Raw genomic sequence first — 16,794 nt, forward strand, 5'->3', positions numbered from 1 at the left:
GAACAAGTTTGTTTTCCTGATAACTGCAAGGTTTAAGCTAGTGATTCAGATTCAGCTGATGTGATGTCTAGCACTTACTAGCATGCAGCTACAACTGCCTGTGTTAGCTTCTCCCTATCAAATTGCAAACTTTAATAGAGCTTAAATGGGTGAGTTATGAATTGTTTGTTGCAGCCGAAGGCATTAGACATAAAGACCTGTGGTTCCGCTTTTGCTGGTATAACGCTGGACATTTTGATGTATGATTCTATGGGAACTGATTTCTATTAGAGGCCTAACACACAGTGTAAGACAACCGTTCACACTGATATTCACACCCACATCCTGTTTAAAATTACCAAGTGGCCTCACATGCACACCTTTGGACTGTGGGAGGAAGTCTTCATACCTGGCATTTAGGCACAGGGATAATGTTTAAAGTTCACGCAGAGAGGCCCCAGCCACCCAACAGATTCAAACACAGGATCTTCTTGCTGTGAGACTACAGTGCTTACCACTGCACCACTGTGCTGCCCACAAAACAAATAAATATGTTTTCAGAGAGCTCAACTAACCACAGCGGATGTTACTCAGTATTCATCTACAGTAGAGGTGTCAAATATAAGGTACTGGACCAATAGTAAGCCCTCTGCCTTTGGAAAATGTGAAGAAGGACATAAACTTTGGGCTGTATTTTCCTAAATTTTACAGCTTGTCCTAATGATAAAGACCTCCCTTCTTATGGAGCAAAGTAATGAAGTAAAGTTCCGAAAAGGTCCTGTTTTTTTCACAGATGACAAAATAAATGTCTGGGTTTTTTGGGTTTTTTTTGCTTGTTTTGATTTGTTTTTTTGACAAAATAAATACATAAATTAAATAGGACCTTTTCTGGGAATTAACAAAAACATTCTGCTTTATGATGAAAGGACAATCTGGCCAATGAGCTACCAGGACTTTTTCTGTAATTTTACACTTTTGTTTCTTATGATTTTAGCCCAAAGACTCTGAAAACAGATTTCGTTCATTAACAACAGCAGCATTTGCTTATCATTAAGAAAAAAAAATGAAACTGCTTTTTGTTATATTAAAGTATCTTGAGGTTTAAATACGTTCTTTACACCGACAGAAAGATGAATTTCACTTGTCCCAATGTGAAATGAGTTTAACATCCCTAAGCTGCAGTACATCTCCCCCTCTACAAAAAAAAACAGCACACCTTTCACTGCACCATATTTCTATTAACATTATAATAGTGGTTCTATTTTCATGTTAATCTGTCAAAAGCTGCACATTTTAGTTGAACTGATCTCTAAATACTATTTTTAAAACTTACTAAAATATTTGTTCAAAACAGCGGTGCAACTATCATAAAAATTATTCTCTGGAATATATTTTTGCTGAAAAAGAAGATAGAGATCAAAACCCATTTCAGCTTCTGTTGAAGGTGGTGAACAACTACACAATCCTGACATCCCCTGACTCACAGACGCTCTTCAATTGTCTATGTAGTGCGACTTCTACACAAACATACCCCAGCCTGTTTGCAATCAGGTTATTAATGGTTTAAAAAAATACTACTTAAAGGCAACGCCTGCAAACTCTTTACATTGCATGATTCCACTGTTATATTTGTTATTTTTAAGATAATGCTTTGGGGCAGGGTCACATCTCCCAAGACAATCTCCTGCTGGTTAAAAAAGCCTTATGCTAAGCAAGTTGACACCAGCCTGTGGTCACTCTAATCCCCCCAGAATAAAATTATCAGTGTGGAAACAGTGGGAAATGCTGGACAGGGCAGCTATGTGTCTAAGGCAAAGCCTTCTGAACCCCTATCACTAATCTCGGTACACAGACACACCTGGACACCTTGCATATAAGTTCATCCCCGACTGGGTTTTAGCATCACTTCGTTGGAAGACAAGTGAAGTTCCTGAAGTGACACCTTGACGATCAGCATCTTTGGACCAAAATGGACCTGACAACAACAGTTTCTCTTCTTCTGCTGCTGCTTCTGGGCCTCTGTAATGCTCATCATGATCATGTAATTAATTAATTAAAAAGTAGAATTGCTTGTTAATACTGCATTTACCACATGATGCATCTCCCATAACATTGGTGATTATCTTTATCTGTAACGTAGCATTCAACACATTAAATACAACAACATTAATTACAATACAAGTGAAATTTGTTTCTATCTTCTGTTCACAGGATCATGCTGGTCAGAATGGTAAATGAACAAATCTTGGTTCATCTCTTTGCAGCTCTGTATAACTAACTGTGTCACATTGTCACTTTTCTCACTGTAACAACAAAGCTGTATGACTTCTGATTTTCTTGCATTCATAGAGATCTCTGGGGAGGACATTACCACAACCATCCTCAGAATGAACAATGGTGAGCCTTTAGTCATTATATTACAAGAGGGGGGGGGGGGGGGGGGGAATACCTTGTCTCATTATCAGTGTCAAATGATAGAATGAAAAGTCATTCTATCATTTATTTCAATAGGATCTACAGATTTTCTGGTGGAAGGAGACATACTCATTCCAAGAACCAGAAATGCTTTGAAGTGCGCAAATAAGCAATACTCCTGTCGATGGCCAAAGTCTCTCACATCTGGGACTGTTGACGTTCCTTACATTCTAAGTGATAAATATGGTGGGTTTAACTGTGGTGCATGTTACAGCACAAACATTCATCTAGTAAAACACTTACGTCACTGATTAAGTTATTCACAACTGTAGATAATGGTGAGAAGAAGACCATTTTAGATGCCATGAAGGGCTTTGAAACAGCAACCTGTGTTCGCTTCATTCCATGGACGTCAGAGACCGCGTACCTAAGTATTGAACCAAAATATGGGTAAGTTAGTTACTACAGCACTACTTGAAACAAAATACACTGCATGGAAATCACAGAAAATGACTGCATATGCAGTGAAATTGAAAAAACAAACAGTAAATAATTTATTTTTTTAAGTATGTTCATTTAAATAATTTGTGTAAAGGAGATGTTGTAAAGTTGGGAACAGTTTCATTACCAGATGAGAGTTCTCATACAGTCCCACACTTTGGCTTGTTAAGCAATAAAACCATCTGGTTGAGGTTAGCAATCACTGTGGTTTCAGCTAAATAAAAATAGATACACTGTGTCTAAATTTAGGATAAATTACTGTTCTTACATCAGACTTGAAACTTTACATAAATAATCCCTTCATTTTTACAGCTACTGCATAATGCATATTGGTAGAAGAAACAAATATTGTGAACATTTATGGCAATTCTAAACATAACTTTGTAGTATTAGCTATTTGCCAATATGTTGTATCAGCATTTGTAACAAAAGTAAGGAAGAGGCACAAACCAGCCGATCCGTGCAGAGTCAGGCACAGCGTAAAAGAGTAATATACAATTTGGTGTAACACTAAAAACTTTAAAAACAATTTTAAACTGTATTGCCATGTTTGTCAAACAGTGGAAAGTTACTTTTTCAGTTCAACTTTTTTTTCCTTAGTTGTTCAAACTTTCACTCGATACATGTTAAACATCAGACTAATGTCAGCTGTCTTCCTCTGACGATCATCTCTGGCTTCTTGTACTGTTTACATTTTTAGCTGTTTCTCTTTGCTGGGTCGTGTTGGAGACAAGCAGGTGGTGTCACTGCAGAGGTTTGGCTGTGTCCAGCATGGTATCATCCAGCATGAGTTGCTGCATGCACTTGGTTTCTACCATGAACACACTCGAAGCGACCGCGACGAGTACATCAGAGTCAACTGGCAAAACATCATAAAAGGTAAAAATCTCAAAGCCTCAATGATGACTAATTGAAATAAGACTGTTCTGATGCTTGGTCTTTTTAATTTATTTGTCTTTCTCCCACAGGTTATTTCAACAATTTTGACAAGATGGACACCGATAATCTCAACACTAGATATGATTACTCCTCTGTCATGCACTATGGAAGGTAAGCCTGAACAAAAACACAATCTTAAGTCAAATGTACTAAGTGTAATTGTGTTGCACAGAAACAAATTCTGTTTAATCGCCTCTTGCAATCCTTCCTAATTATAGGACTGCCTTCGGAATTACTCCACAGTCAGAAACATTAACTCCCATCCCCGATCCCAACGTTCCCATCGGCCAGATTGTTGGCATGTCTGACATCGACATTCTCAGGGTCAACATACTTTACCAGTGCAAGAAGTAAACAGGAAGAAAATATTAAAAGCATTATAATAAAGCATTGTGACATCTCCAGTTGTTTCTGAGTTTTCTGTTGTGATTGACATTCACATAATAAGAAAGGCTATTCCATATGAATTCAACCATATTTTTAAACTTTCCTGCCTTCATTCATTTTCATTTATTTCTTTTTGGTAGTTTTACCTTTTATGGAAGATAAATCAATAAATCCTCAGACAATTTTTTTCATCATATATGAATTATGCCTGGAAAGAAAGGTCCATACCATGCATAATTCTCCATTACAAGTGGTATCATAACCTAAATTAGCAATATTCAGCCACCACATGTCATCCAGACTTACTGTATAAACAATATAAATGCAAACTGGTAGAGCGTCTCAGGACACACTTTGAATGAACTATTAATTCTGAAAGCTAGTAGATAATCAGAACTTATCTTTCTAAAGAAGAAGTCATACTGACTTGTTGTACCAGTGCCGTCTACGGCATCTGCTATAAGATATTAACAGTTTACTCCCACTAACACAGGTGTAACTCATAAATATACATTTTTTGATTCTGTTCTGTTCAATGTGTCACAGTTAACTCAGTGTGAGCATGTATAATACCACAGCCCCAGGCCACAAATGAAAAAAGAAAAAATAACGAACCTGGCTCACTTAGCAATGACAGCCAAAACGAACATATGCTTCACAATAGGGCTGTACAATAATCACATTTTAATCTCAATCATAAATTTCACTTATGAAACAAAATGCAAAAGCAGTCCCACACCACCTGATGATGATGTTCCTTACCATCGCTAACAGCAATATGACGAATGCACAAAGGCCAAGAAACACAGTCAAGTGTTTGATAACGTCAGTCCTCCAGCATCAACTCAGACGTCGATAAAACTAAGCCTGCACAGCACCTCAGCATATCAGACCAGCTCACAGAGATGGACCAAAATCACCATTTGGCCAAAGATATATTTCCATTAAAAATGTTGAGTAATGAAGGCTTCAGGAAAAAACAGGAAAAAACCCTATGCTATCCCCTTGTGATATTTTTTCAAAGTAAAATTACCTGCATTATATGCAAAATATAGCACAGAAGCGAACCAGAGAGGGATCTCCCAGCTGTTGAGTACCTTGCTATGAACTTTTATTATTCATTATAACCATTTTGGCCATAATCATGCATTATCCTTTTTCACACAAAAGAAGCAAGGTTGCAGGTTGAATCAACTTTAGGCAAGTATTTCAAACTGAGGCCACAGACTGACACGCCATTATTTTCCACAGACTCTGTTTCAGTTTGTGGAGGTAGCAGTGTCCAAACTAAACAGTACTGTTCACAAGCTGCTCATTTGCAAATAAGTTAATTGCTTAGTGTGTGACAAATAAATGACGGAGTGACAAAAACAGCTGACTGTCCAATCCCACTAAACATTGGAGGTCAGATAAACATGCAGATCATCTCTATATTGGGTCCGTGGGTCCACGACCAATTCTATGAAACATCCAGACTAGGTCCACAATTTGGACATCAATATGATGGTCAACATTTTCACTTTTGACTGGGTAATTTTTTTGGACGTCATGCGGATGTCTATGACAGGTGCAGGGAATTTACATGATTAATAAGTGTAATTTTTTTAATTTACAAATATCAAGATTGTTTTTTCAACATGATACATATGAATATTGATTATTTATAAACAAACACAATTTAATATGTGTTATGCAGATTATCCACCAAATCTCCAGAGTAAAAAAAAGCAAGAGGAAAGCAAGGGTGACTAGAATTTCAAAATAAGAGCATGTGGAGTCCAGTAGAATATTCTCAGGAGAGAATCTCAGCTCAATATGTTGTCATTTTTCTCAGGTTGATGAAAAGTAAAAAAAAAATAAAATAAAATAAAAATAAAATAATGACTGCTGCAACTAGTCAACAACATAATAATATTTGGGGAGCCCTCCAAAGTATATTTTTCACTAATCATCATGAGTAGTACACCAGTAATAAAAGACTGCAGGTCAAATTATCTTGAATGTATCAACAAAGATAACTTTGTAAATGAAAATAAATATTTACATTAATTTACAAACAACTTTGTATGTGCAATAAAATTCTGTTAACAAAATAACTTAATTTTTTTCCCTGAGTGTATCTTCTCATATTTTTAGTGCCATTTACTAAGGAAATAAAGTAGGGAAACAGTGGCAAAAAACAAAGAAATGAATTTAATTAGATACAAAAAAGACTGACAGGTAAATATGTGGCAATATCTTCATAATTGAGTTCATTTCCATTTTGGTTCATAGTAATTAAGTTTGGGATTTGCACATTTGCGAAGACCTTGTTTTATCTGAGTGAATCAGTACTGCAGTACACGCAGCAAGCCAAAATTCACAAGCTGACTCTCTGTGGAAAGGCACAGATGTGGTAGTACACAAGATAAACCCCTCTCCTTCTACTCCCTAACCCTGCAGAGAATTTTTTTTTCCACTTGGCCACATCCCACGCTTTTGGATGTGTTTTGTTCACCCTTTGAAATTTTATGCAGTGTTATTCTTCTGTATTCACCCCAGTGAAAGAGAGCAGCGTTGGGCGAGAAACGCATATCAGAGGAGTTTTGGAGTGAGATAAAGAAGGAGAATGCCTGGGAGAGAGAACAGATTCCTGTTAAGCAAATTCTTCTCCTCCCATGATGTATGAATGCGCTAACAATCACAAGAGCGCTGCATGTATTTCTCCAGCGTCCTGGCTTAAATGCAGCTAAAGAAGGCCATGGCACTGGCAGTGCTCTGAGAAAGCCATGCAAATCTGAATACTTGAGATGGACACAGGTCCTTTAATGTTTCATAAAGCAGTTTCAGTTCATATCAATCGTTCTGCCCATAAAATATTAAAAATCTACTTGTTTATTGAAATATTTAACATGCTGGCTCTGTTCAGACTCCAAGAAACTCAGAGATTTTTTTTCCAGCCAGCTATAAATTAAAATTTTCCTGCAATGCCTGACTAAAATAAGATTACAGATGAGCCCACGATCCCATGACTAAAGCATAAACAGGCCAAAATACAGTGTGGTTAAAAATCATTCAATCAAAACATTCAATGAAAATGAGAGGGAGCTTTCTCAACTGCGAAGCATAAATCAAAACATATCGAAGGGAATATTTCTATCTTTCCTTAGACTGTTCGCACATTTCCCTCTTGGTTTTTATGCTACCAGAGACAGCCATTTGAAGCAAGCCTAATCTACATACCAAACATTTAGTTATACTGACTGTTATCTGATAACAGCTACAAAGAATTGTCTGTAAGGCTTTCACTGATGCTCTTTGACCATACTATAAAGGGCAGTGTGTATGTGACCAGCAGGGTCTCCTGCAGGATGTCTATTCTAATAAGAGCAGGCCAAGCGGAGCCAAATGCAGCCTGATCTGTGATGTCACTGGTAATACACTGGCAGGCCATAACCGCTGGCTGGATGAATGGCTCTTACCACCACATTATTAACACAGATCAGTGTACCTGCCTCTCTTCAAACACGATAAGCCTCAGCACACAGCTCTCCTCAGTTCGCTGCATGAGCTGCCTAATGTCCACCAACAGGAAATTAAAATGTTTGCTCTGACTCGTGCTACCATCCTGGCCAGTCTGACCTTTAAGGCTATTTTAAAATGTTCAAAAATTTTCAACAAGTCAGGCTTTCGACCTGTCTGGAGGAGAGAAAGGGATTTTGCACTCTGGGTTTCAATTTGTGCAAGTCTGTCCAAAAACTATATTCAGATGTCCTTAGATATGTTGAAAAAATCTGTGGTTTCTCTACAGCAAACCCTCTTTCCATAATGACCATGAGGAGATCCCTTTCTCCAGCAGATCCAATCTAAGAGATAACATACAAATTGACATCTAATGGCAAGAATAATAAAATATAGATAAACTCTTCATCTTTGAGACAAACTGGATCAAAAGACACAACTGCATATAAAATCTCTGTCTCTTTGTCTGCAAACTCTTCCAATCTAAGCAAATCAAACTTGGCACACAGATACATCCTGGGTCCCTGAAGGTTCTTATCTGTATCACATTTTAAAAATCATTGTATCATTTTAATTTCATAACAATAACATCAAATTCATATCCATAAAACATGAATTAGGCATGATATATTATATCATCATTTGGTTACCTCATAGCCACCTACCAAAATTGTCCATTTGTAGAGTTTATGCCCCTAAAGCACCTTATAAAAGCATTCTATCACTTTAATATAACATCATGTTATAATATATTATGATGTCATGATATAATATGACACAATGTGGCCAAGCAATCACCTAAAAATCACAGACCAAACAATCCTGTAGTATTGGCATGCACTTAAATTCAGGCTCCTTTAAAGAGTGTCGTTACTTCTGATGTGTGTTACATAGACACAAGTCATAGATTGATAGGTGTCATAGAAAAAAGTGCTCCTCGTTATAAAAAAAATGGCAGAAACCAAAGATTTTTGAACATTTTCTCACTTGAATACAAATTCACATTAGAGAGGGATTTCTTTATAGCCACTCTGGTGAAAGGAATCTCAGCTAAATTTAAATTGTAGCTAGTATTGCTGCATTGTGTTTTAAAATATCTGAAAACAAATGTGAACTTTAATACAGGCTATGCATTGATCTTACAAAATAACCTTGAGTAGCTTTTCTTTTTTTCAAACATAATTAAATAGCTGAAACAAACAAACAGAAAAAACAGAGACTGTTGTTTGTGCAGTGGATTTGATTTTGGAACATAAGAGAGAGATGAAAGCAACACTCACAAAAACAAGTACATTTAGTTAGAGATGCGGTCAACTGGCATACAAAGTCTGAGAGTCTTTCTTGTTGCCCTGCAGGGCCCAGTGGAGACGATTAGTGGGCTGAGAGATGGAGGCAAACTCTAACGTGTGCTATTGTTTAGGCTTTCATGAAGTTTCATTTAGCTCCTATTTAACAGATGCGAAGAGCCTGAGGCGCCACGTTGAAACATCTAAGGCTCATACATATAGAGCACACTGACGACTAACTGTCTGATGCCACTACACTCTGAGGTCTAATTAATATTTCATGCATTATTTTCTCTGGCACAGAGATCATGGCTGACATTACTTTAATTAAAAAAGTACAGGCAATATAAATGCATATGATCTTTACAGGTCATGTGGAAAAAGAGGAATGTTGTTTTTAAAAAAATACCCTTTGTAAATGTGTAAATCAGACTGAGGCATTAGTCTACAATCCCTTTGAGCTGTGTTCGCATAGCTGCACCGCATCTTTGTTTGTCAACACTGACGAATTGCAGCTGTCGAAAATGATGCGGTCCCATTAGTGACGGAATCCAAGCTGAGACGGAGCCAGACAGAAAGCCGCTGTGGGGACAAGATGATAACAAGGTACTCATTGGAGATGTGAGGGATGGTGCTTGCGCATCACTCTCTGTGTTTGCCTGATGAGACCGGGGCAAAGGAGGAGGAGGAGATGGAGGGGTTACGATAAAGTGAGAGCAAGGGAAGCGTGGAGAATGAGAAAGAGAGCGAAAAGTTAAGGAAGAAAAAGGATGGGTGGGAGATAACGTGACGAATTGGGGGGGCAACAAAGGCAATAGAGTGGTGGGGACAGTAATCAAAGACGTGAATGGGGCGAGTGAGATGACCACAGACAGACAGCAAAGAAGCGATACAACAACTAGCTTGTGCCATGAGAGATTGACAGGTTTATTCACAAGGAGTTACTGATCTCTCATCCTAGGGACCATATTACCTCTATGTTTAGACGCATAATAACTGCAGCAAAGGGAGTTGCTTCATTCAGTAAAACACTCAAATGCAGCAGGCATGATGTCATGCCACTGTATTAAGCCACCTTTCAATTTAACTATCTCTAAAATCTTAACGTATTAAATGTAGAGCACGCCATCCAGCAACAGCTGATTATTAATTTTTTAGGCTTTCGCCAGAGGAAACACTGTGTAACAGCTTACTGCTCAGCTGCTAACACCGAAACATGAGTTAAAAAGCACTGTCGCAATGCAATATCCACACCATCTGCTACAGATTAGCTAAATACTGCTAAACAATGCAACCTCGTTATCAGTTTTAAAAGCTATTTGGACAAAACACAAGGCCGAGCTTGCACTCCAACACGTTGATAAAGAATGAATTAAAATTTTATATCACTGCTTTCCAAGTTTGAACTCTGCTACTATTCAAATTCTGGAGCTCAATGCATAAAGGAACTAGGCAGCCAAATTGCATATAGAGTAGGATCAGGTAAAAGGTAACCGCAATATGACCGCATACAATACAGGATGAATGAACGGTCACACAGACATAAAGGAGGAAATCCAACCATGCCACACTTCTTGGAATGAACATTGTGCCTCTTAAAGGTGGCCAGTTTAATTTTCCTGCAAACAAACAAAAGCTATGTTTACACATTCAGGAGTAGTCACTGTAATCCACTGAATGCATTCTCGAGTGCTCACAAATGTGTTAACGGTATTTCTTTCCACGGTAAAGCCAATTTGTTTATAGCCATATTTAGTTGCTACTAGTCTTCTTCATCCCTCTCTTTGCTGCTGCACTGCTGCATATTTTGGCTTGTTGATAGGCTGAGTAATCTGAAACCACTGGAAAAAAAAGTGTGCGCACATGGGTGATACACTTTTTCATGTGTCTTTAAGACTTCTCTGAGGTACTGAAGACAGTTTGCATCAGTAATGCCAATTTTTAGAACTCTATCCCAATTGCAAACCATATTTTGAAACTTAACAACTTCCAAATGTATTACAGTAGTATTGAGAGGAACTACTTCAGTACCAAGGACAGCGCCACTGTCTGTTTTCCATTTATGATTTGTGAACAATTTAGATTCTGCCTAGGTGTCCTGGCCAATATTGTTTGGTAGTTTGTTAGTTTTGAATGAAATCAGTACTGAAGCTCAGCTGTACTTGGAAAGACAGTACATACACCAAAGTTTCTATGTCACTCACAAAACCCAACCAGCCTTGTTACTGAAAGGATGGAAGTTTGTATTGTATAATTATTACAATAGCTATACAATAACAATGTTGAATTGTGCCCCATATATGTGGCAGTTATTACTATTACTATGAATTTGAAATTGTGAGCAGTGGAGAAGGTGACAGCTTCCGATCCCCATGAAGTCTTCCAAGGCCATTCGCTCCATGTTATTTTAACAGAACTTCCCTTCCTTTCACAGGTAAGACTACAGGACTTGCTATTTCAGCTAATTAGACGCCAGTCTTTTTGTCCTTGGTGGACTTGCCAATAATTCCAGCTGAATTGCGATTGTCCAACAGCTGTTAATTACATTTTGCCACTTTTTTGAGGAATTTTCCTAATTAAGTTTTTGGTTACATATCCCAAATCCCTTTTAGCCAGTAAATTGGATCATAATTTGTAATCAAACTATATTTTAATCATAGCACATTTTTACAGTGCAGACTAAAAATCAAATGAGACTGGCAAATAGACAATAATGAGATGACAAAATTACGACGCAATCCCCAGAAGCCTAGAATCCAATTCCCAAAGGTACGACATTTATGTCTTGTAAGTGTTGAATACTTCAAGAATGTTAGCGCTCCCAGATATAGACAATATGGGGAAATTATGTTCCTTTTTTTATCTAAATGTTTCTTTTTTCTTTGTTTACAGCATAATGTTCCTAGGAGGACATATTGTCCCTGCAGAGATTTGCTGCGCATTTAAGATATTTATAACTTAGTATACTTGTATATTTCCCAATTAAAGCTGTAATTAATGCAGCCATGTTGTGCCCCCAGGGAAAAATGTGAAACTTCGAGGATGACAAACAAAGCAAGGATCAAACTCCTAGCGCACACACCCAGACTTCCCAAACCTCCAAAACCTGGCACAAAAGGTCAAAAGTTTCTGATTGTGCTTTGAAAATGTTATTTCTATGAAATTCACTTTGATGGTATGTTTGTGGGCTCTGTGCTGTGCTGATTGTGTTTCTCCACACATCCTTTTGCCCCCAATGTACTTCCATCATATCGCCGCAGACAATTGGAAAATGTAATTTCTTCTCGTTGAATGAATGGGTTGGAGAGCACATGAACGTCCACTCGGGCGATGTATGTCTCTTTCTTGGAGCAAAGCACGCTGTCCACACGGACATGCTAAATCAGCAGAAAGGTCAAACAGTGTGGAGTAGAGAGGGAGGCCTTTAAGAACATCTTGTCTGTTTCTTTGTCCAGTCAGGGCTTTTGGGAACTATAGGCAATTGAAGCAATAACATTGTCACAGACAGGGGAAATAAGGTTTTTGTCCTGCTGTGTGAACAGTGCCTGGTACTTGGTTCCAGCATTTGAAAGCAAACTTGATTCACATCCTGCTTTACCATAAAAGTGTACATCTCTATTTGGTGAAATGTGCAAGTACGGTGGCCCTCCACTAATAGTGTAATGTATTACAAAAGTAAAGTTATCACTATTCTAGGAAATACTCTGATTTTCACCTGCAGGTTATATTACACTGATGTACTGCAGGTATCGACTACCAGCCAAGACCTAAATAAAGGATGATGGCCAAGGGTATTCTTTCAATGCTGAAAGCATTGTCATTACATTTTAAATATTATTCACTTTAAACTGATTTAAGTACTTTATTATTTTCTATATTTTATTTATACCTTGGGGTTGCCAAGATACTTTTTCAAGAATCTTCAATTTAATAGTGATCCCCACAATCCCCACATGGAAAATGACAAAAAATAAGAGATATCTTTAAAAAAAAAAGATTAAAACAATACGTGCAACATTATAAATAACAACAACACTATTTTTTAAGTGTTTAATGCTGTTTTATCAAAATTCCTCATAAAAACGTTGTCCAGTGTTGTGAACTTTACCTAATTCAGATGCTAGTCCTTTGAAAAGCTGTGTGCCTGCTTGTCTGCAAGTATTGCACAAAGTTATTGGATGTGATACTGTTAGAAGCAAGTATCTAATAGGATACTGATTTGTAATACTGATTAGCAGTGTTGGTCAAGTTACTTGAAAAAAGTAATCAGTAACTAATTACTGATTACTTCCCCAAAAAAGTAATCCCATTACTTTACTGATTACTTATTTTCAAAAGTAATTAATTACTTAGTTACTTAGTTACTTTTTAAAAACACGATTTACAACCTGAAGAGGTGATAAAGCGATAGATCTTTCAGCCCAATTCTACTTTTTCTACATAATCCATCATACAAAATGTAATCAAATGGAAAAGTCTCTTTTTTTAACTTGTTTTATCAGTTTTAATCTTTTAACTTTATGCATCAAGCAAACATTTAATTATATGCAACATTCTCTGACTTGAATAAATTAGTTTAACATTTAAACCTATTTTCTACACATTCCAGCACATAAAATAAAATATTTTTTGTGTTTACACTCAGTCTTTCAAGTAGATGCAAGTAAAACACAGCAGAACATAAATAAAGTCAAAGACTCAGCGGTCCTGTTGCTCTATTTTCACCTGTAAAGCAGGACTGCGGTAGGCGGAGGTTTACCCTGGTGCAGGTGTGCCGCGGTCAGTTGAAGAATCCGCGAGTTTCTGCGAGTTTCCCATTACGTCGTTGCGCACTCGGTGCTTGCTCGGAAGTTTAGGGGTTTTTTCGCTGTAAAAAGAAGTTTTCTTCCCACGCACGATGGACGCTAATGTTTTGGTCACTTTTTATGGAATCAAACTCAAAGTAAGGTCAGTACTTCCACGCTTTAAACGCTGCACGCTCATACTCTCTCCCACAATCGATATGTGATCCATTGTTGATCTGCACACAGCTGTTGTCACTAACGACGCACTCGCTTACGTCACTGTCGTGAGACATTCTCCCAAAAAAATCACGGTTTTAGTAACGCAGTAACGCAGCGTTCCTACGGGAAAGTAATGGTAATCTAATTACCGTTTTTGCAATAGTAATCCCTTACTTTACTTGTTACTTGAAAAAAGTAATCAGATTACAGTAACGCGTTACTGCCCATCTCTGCTGATTAGTATCTGAATATTGAGCATTTTTTGTAAGCCTATCTTTTACTATATTTTTTGATCTGTTGATTTCACTCTGCTAAGCACTCCGACTCCCCCAATTTAGTCAATATGCCATACAAATCAAGCAGCCTTACCCTATTTTGAGTTTGTCTCAGTCGGTGATGTAAAGAACACTGTCGCCTGTTATGAGCGTTTTGCCAACAGGAAAAATACAAAATCGAATTTGATCTAATTTGAAACATCTGCCAATGCAGTACAGGTGCAGTGGTGGGAAAAAGGTTTCTAAGCAGAACACTGCATTTTAAACAAGATGATGAATAATATTTACTGCACCTGTCAGTGTTTGCAAATGAAAGTAATACAGTAATATAATGAGTAATGTAAGCACTTAACTTGTTTACCAATAATCAAGTCTAGTACTATCATTGTTTGTGAGGTAACATTGTCAGTCAAAAGTAGATTTTTATAAAGACTGAGTATACTGCTGGTCACTGGTGTATGTTTAAAAAAAATCTAGATCCAATGCTAAAATGTCCAAGCAAAAGAAATAACATATCGTTTTACATATTACTGTGTGCTTGCCCTTCTAATCTCCGTTTATTAAAGCTGACAAACAATGGAGGAAAAGGGGAACTGAGGAAGGCGTACTTCTTCCAGCAACCATCAGGGTTTAAGAAAATGCACAAGTATTCATCTCAGGAGACAGGCAATCATGTTAGCTTCATTTAGACATAACGCGGGTTTGCAGTTGATTATTTTTCAAGGGAGCGTGTGCTGAAAAATAGTGAAGATGGTGCTGGTGCACTATACCAGTGCATATGCTCATTAGCTTTTTCTTCAGTTCACCAGTTCTGATTATGAATCCTTTCATCATTTGCGTGAGTGTTTGCTTTTGCTTTGCTGGCAGTGAGAGTTAGCATATGTGTGCACAGTGACGTGTGAGAATGGCACCGTAAAAAGAGCATACACTGAGATTTTCAAAGCGAGGATGTTAGCTGAAACAATGTAGATATTCCACATTTTCTCAAATGTAAAGCTTTTCAACATAGCTCATGGTTCAGTTTCCATATCTGCACAAAAGCACAATTTTCTGAGTAGCTTTAAAGTTTATTTTTCTCAGTAGTTGTTTAGCGTGGGCAGTCTTCCACACCATTTGGCACAAGAAACTAGCTAAAATATATATATTTTTCCCTTTCCCATAACTAAGCTGACATGCTGTTGTGTGCCAGTATCATACCTCATGTGACGAGAAGCTCATTAGACCATGAAATTGAGCAATGTTACCTTGTCTAGTGTGAAACTTTTTAGGAAGAGAAATTAAGAAATGGGGAAATTGAAGAGAAGGGGGGAAAGCAGTGCAGCCAAACTACACTGTTTTCATACATTTGCCTATATAGATGCAAACTGCATAACTTATAAGCTATATGATGTTTAGATAAAATAAACCATGATTTTGAATTTCAGAACCCCTCCTGCTTAGCCACAGATATTTTGTGCCATTTTTACCCTAAGCAGTCAGTATTCAAAGGCACACTCAGTCAGTTACATAAGACATGAGTGCAGTCTTGTCAGTCAGAAAGTATAAGCACAGCATCAAACAACATTGGAAGAAATCCTGTATGTCAAAAAAGTACTAATATTACAGAGTGCAGTATTAGGGATAAGTCTTGAGCCACCCCTCTTTTTTTCATATCTTGATTCTAAAGAGCCAGTTCATTTTTAGAAGATTTTCTTTTGTTGGTTAAGCCACTTAACTCTGTCCTCTCGAACATTTGGGCATTAAACGGCAGCTAACTCAAGAGATTAACTAATGTTGTGTCTTCACATAGCAGATAACTTAGAAAAGAACCCATTTAGATTTTTGTTAAATTGGCACCTTGCTACTTGCAGCCTGTCAAAAAAAACACATCATTTGTTCCCATTTCTTTAGTTGAATCAACAAAAAATGCCAAACATAATAAAAATTGAATTTTTGCATCAACAAGGTGATTTTCAAAGCCATCTTAGCTAGAACCTTGGCATATCTCGGCACAGTGTGCAGCATGTCCTTAACAACTTTGAGGAAACTGGACAAGTGCGGGAAAAAAGAAGAATTGACATGACTAAAAAAACCAAAAAAACAGCAGATGAACAGTATCTGAAAGTCATGTCTTTAGGAAATGAAAAAATCCAGTAAAGACCTGACACAGGACCTGAGAGATGCACCTACAGAGGTACAGTGAATAACAGTGAGTGTCCACAACAGAGGCTTTGTCATGGTTTGGCCATGCATTAAACTGATGGCATTATGAACCAAAAAGTCTGTAAGTTTGTATCCACCATGCAATACCATCTAGAAAGCTACTCATTGGCAACAGCTTTATTTATCAGTATAACACTGTTAATGCAGTAAAAGCATACCTGGATAGAAAAACACATAGTGGAACAATATCAGTCATGGACTGGACTCCCCAGAGGCCAGACCTGGACATTATTAAAGCAGTGTGGGATCATCTTGACAGAAAACAGAACAAAAGGCAGTCAACATCCAAAGAAGAGCTTTGAGTGT

At 37.5% G+C, this 16,794-nt stretch overlaps 2 protein-coding genes across 3 annotated transcripts in view; one reads left to right on the forward strand and one right to left on the reverse strand.

Moving 5' to 3' along the window:
* LOC113037404 (MAM domain-containing glycosylphosphatidylinositol anchor protein 2) overlaps window positions 1-16,794 on the reverse strand; it is a 190,602-nt gene that overhangs the window by 145,166 nt on the left and 28,642 nt on the right. The window lies entirely within an intron of this gene.
* Window positions 1,866-4,238, forward strand: LOC113037405 (low choriolytic enzyme-like). 2 transcript variants are annotated; one of them, XM_026194433.2, is made up of 8 exons: window positions 1,866-2,020; window positions 2,191-2,209; window positions 2,329-2,376; window positions 2,491-2,640; window positions 2,727-2,844; window positions 3,596-3,774; window positions 3,864-3,945; window positions 4,053-4,238. In XM_026194433.2, exons 1-8 carry the CDS (start codon window positions 1,949-1,951, stop codon window positions 4,186-4,188), a joined length of 804 nt encoding a protein of 267 aa, XP_026050218.2. In that variant the 5' UTR covers window positions 1,866-1,948; the 3' UTR covers window positions 4,189-4,238. The 2 variants fall into 2 exon arrangements, with proteins under 2 accessions (XP_026050218.2, XP_080146144.1); XM_080290018.1 differs by lacking the exon at window positions 1,866-2,020 and adding an exon at window positions 2,050-2,094.

Source organism: Astatotilapia calliptera, chromosome 15 (assembly GCF_964374335.1).
Source record: "Astatotilapia calliptera chromosome 15, fAstCal68.1, whole genome shotgun sequence".
NCBI classification, from domain to species: domain Eukaryota; kingdom Metazoa; phylum Chordata; class Actinopteri; order Cichliformes; family Cichlidae; genus Astatotilapia; species Astatotilapia calliptera.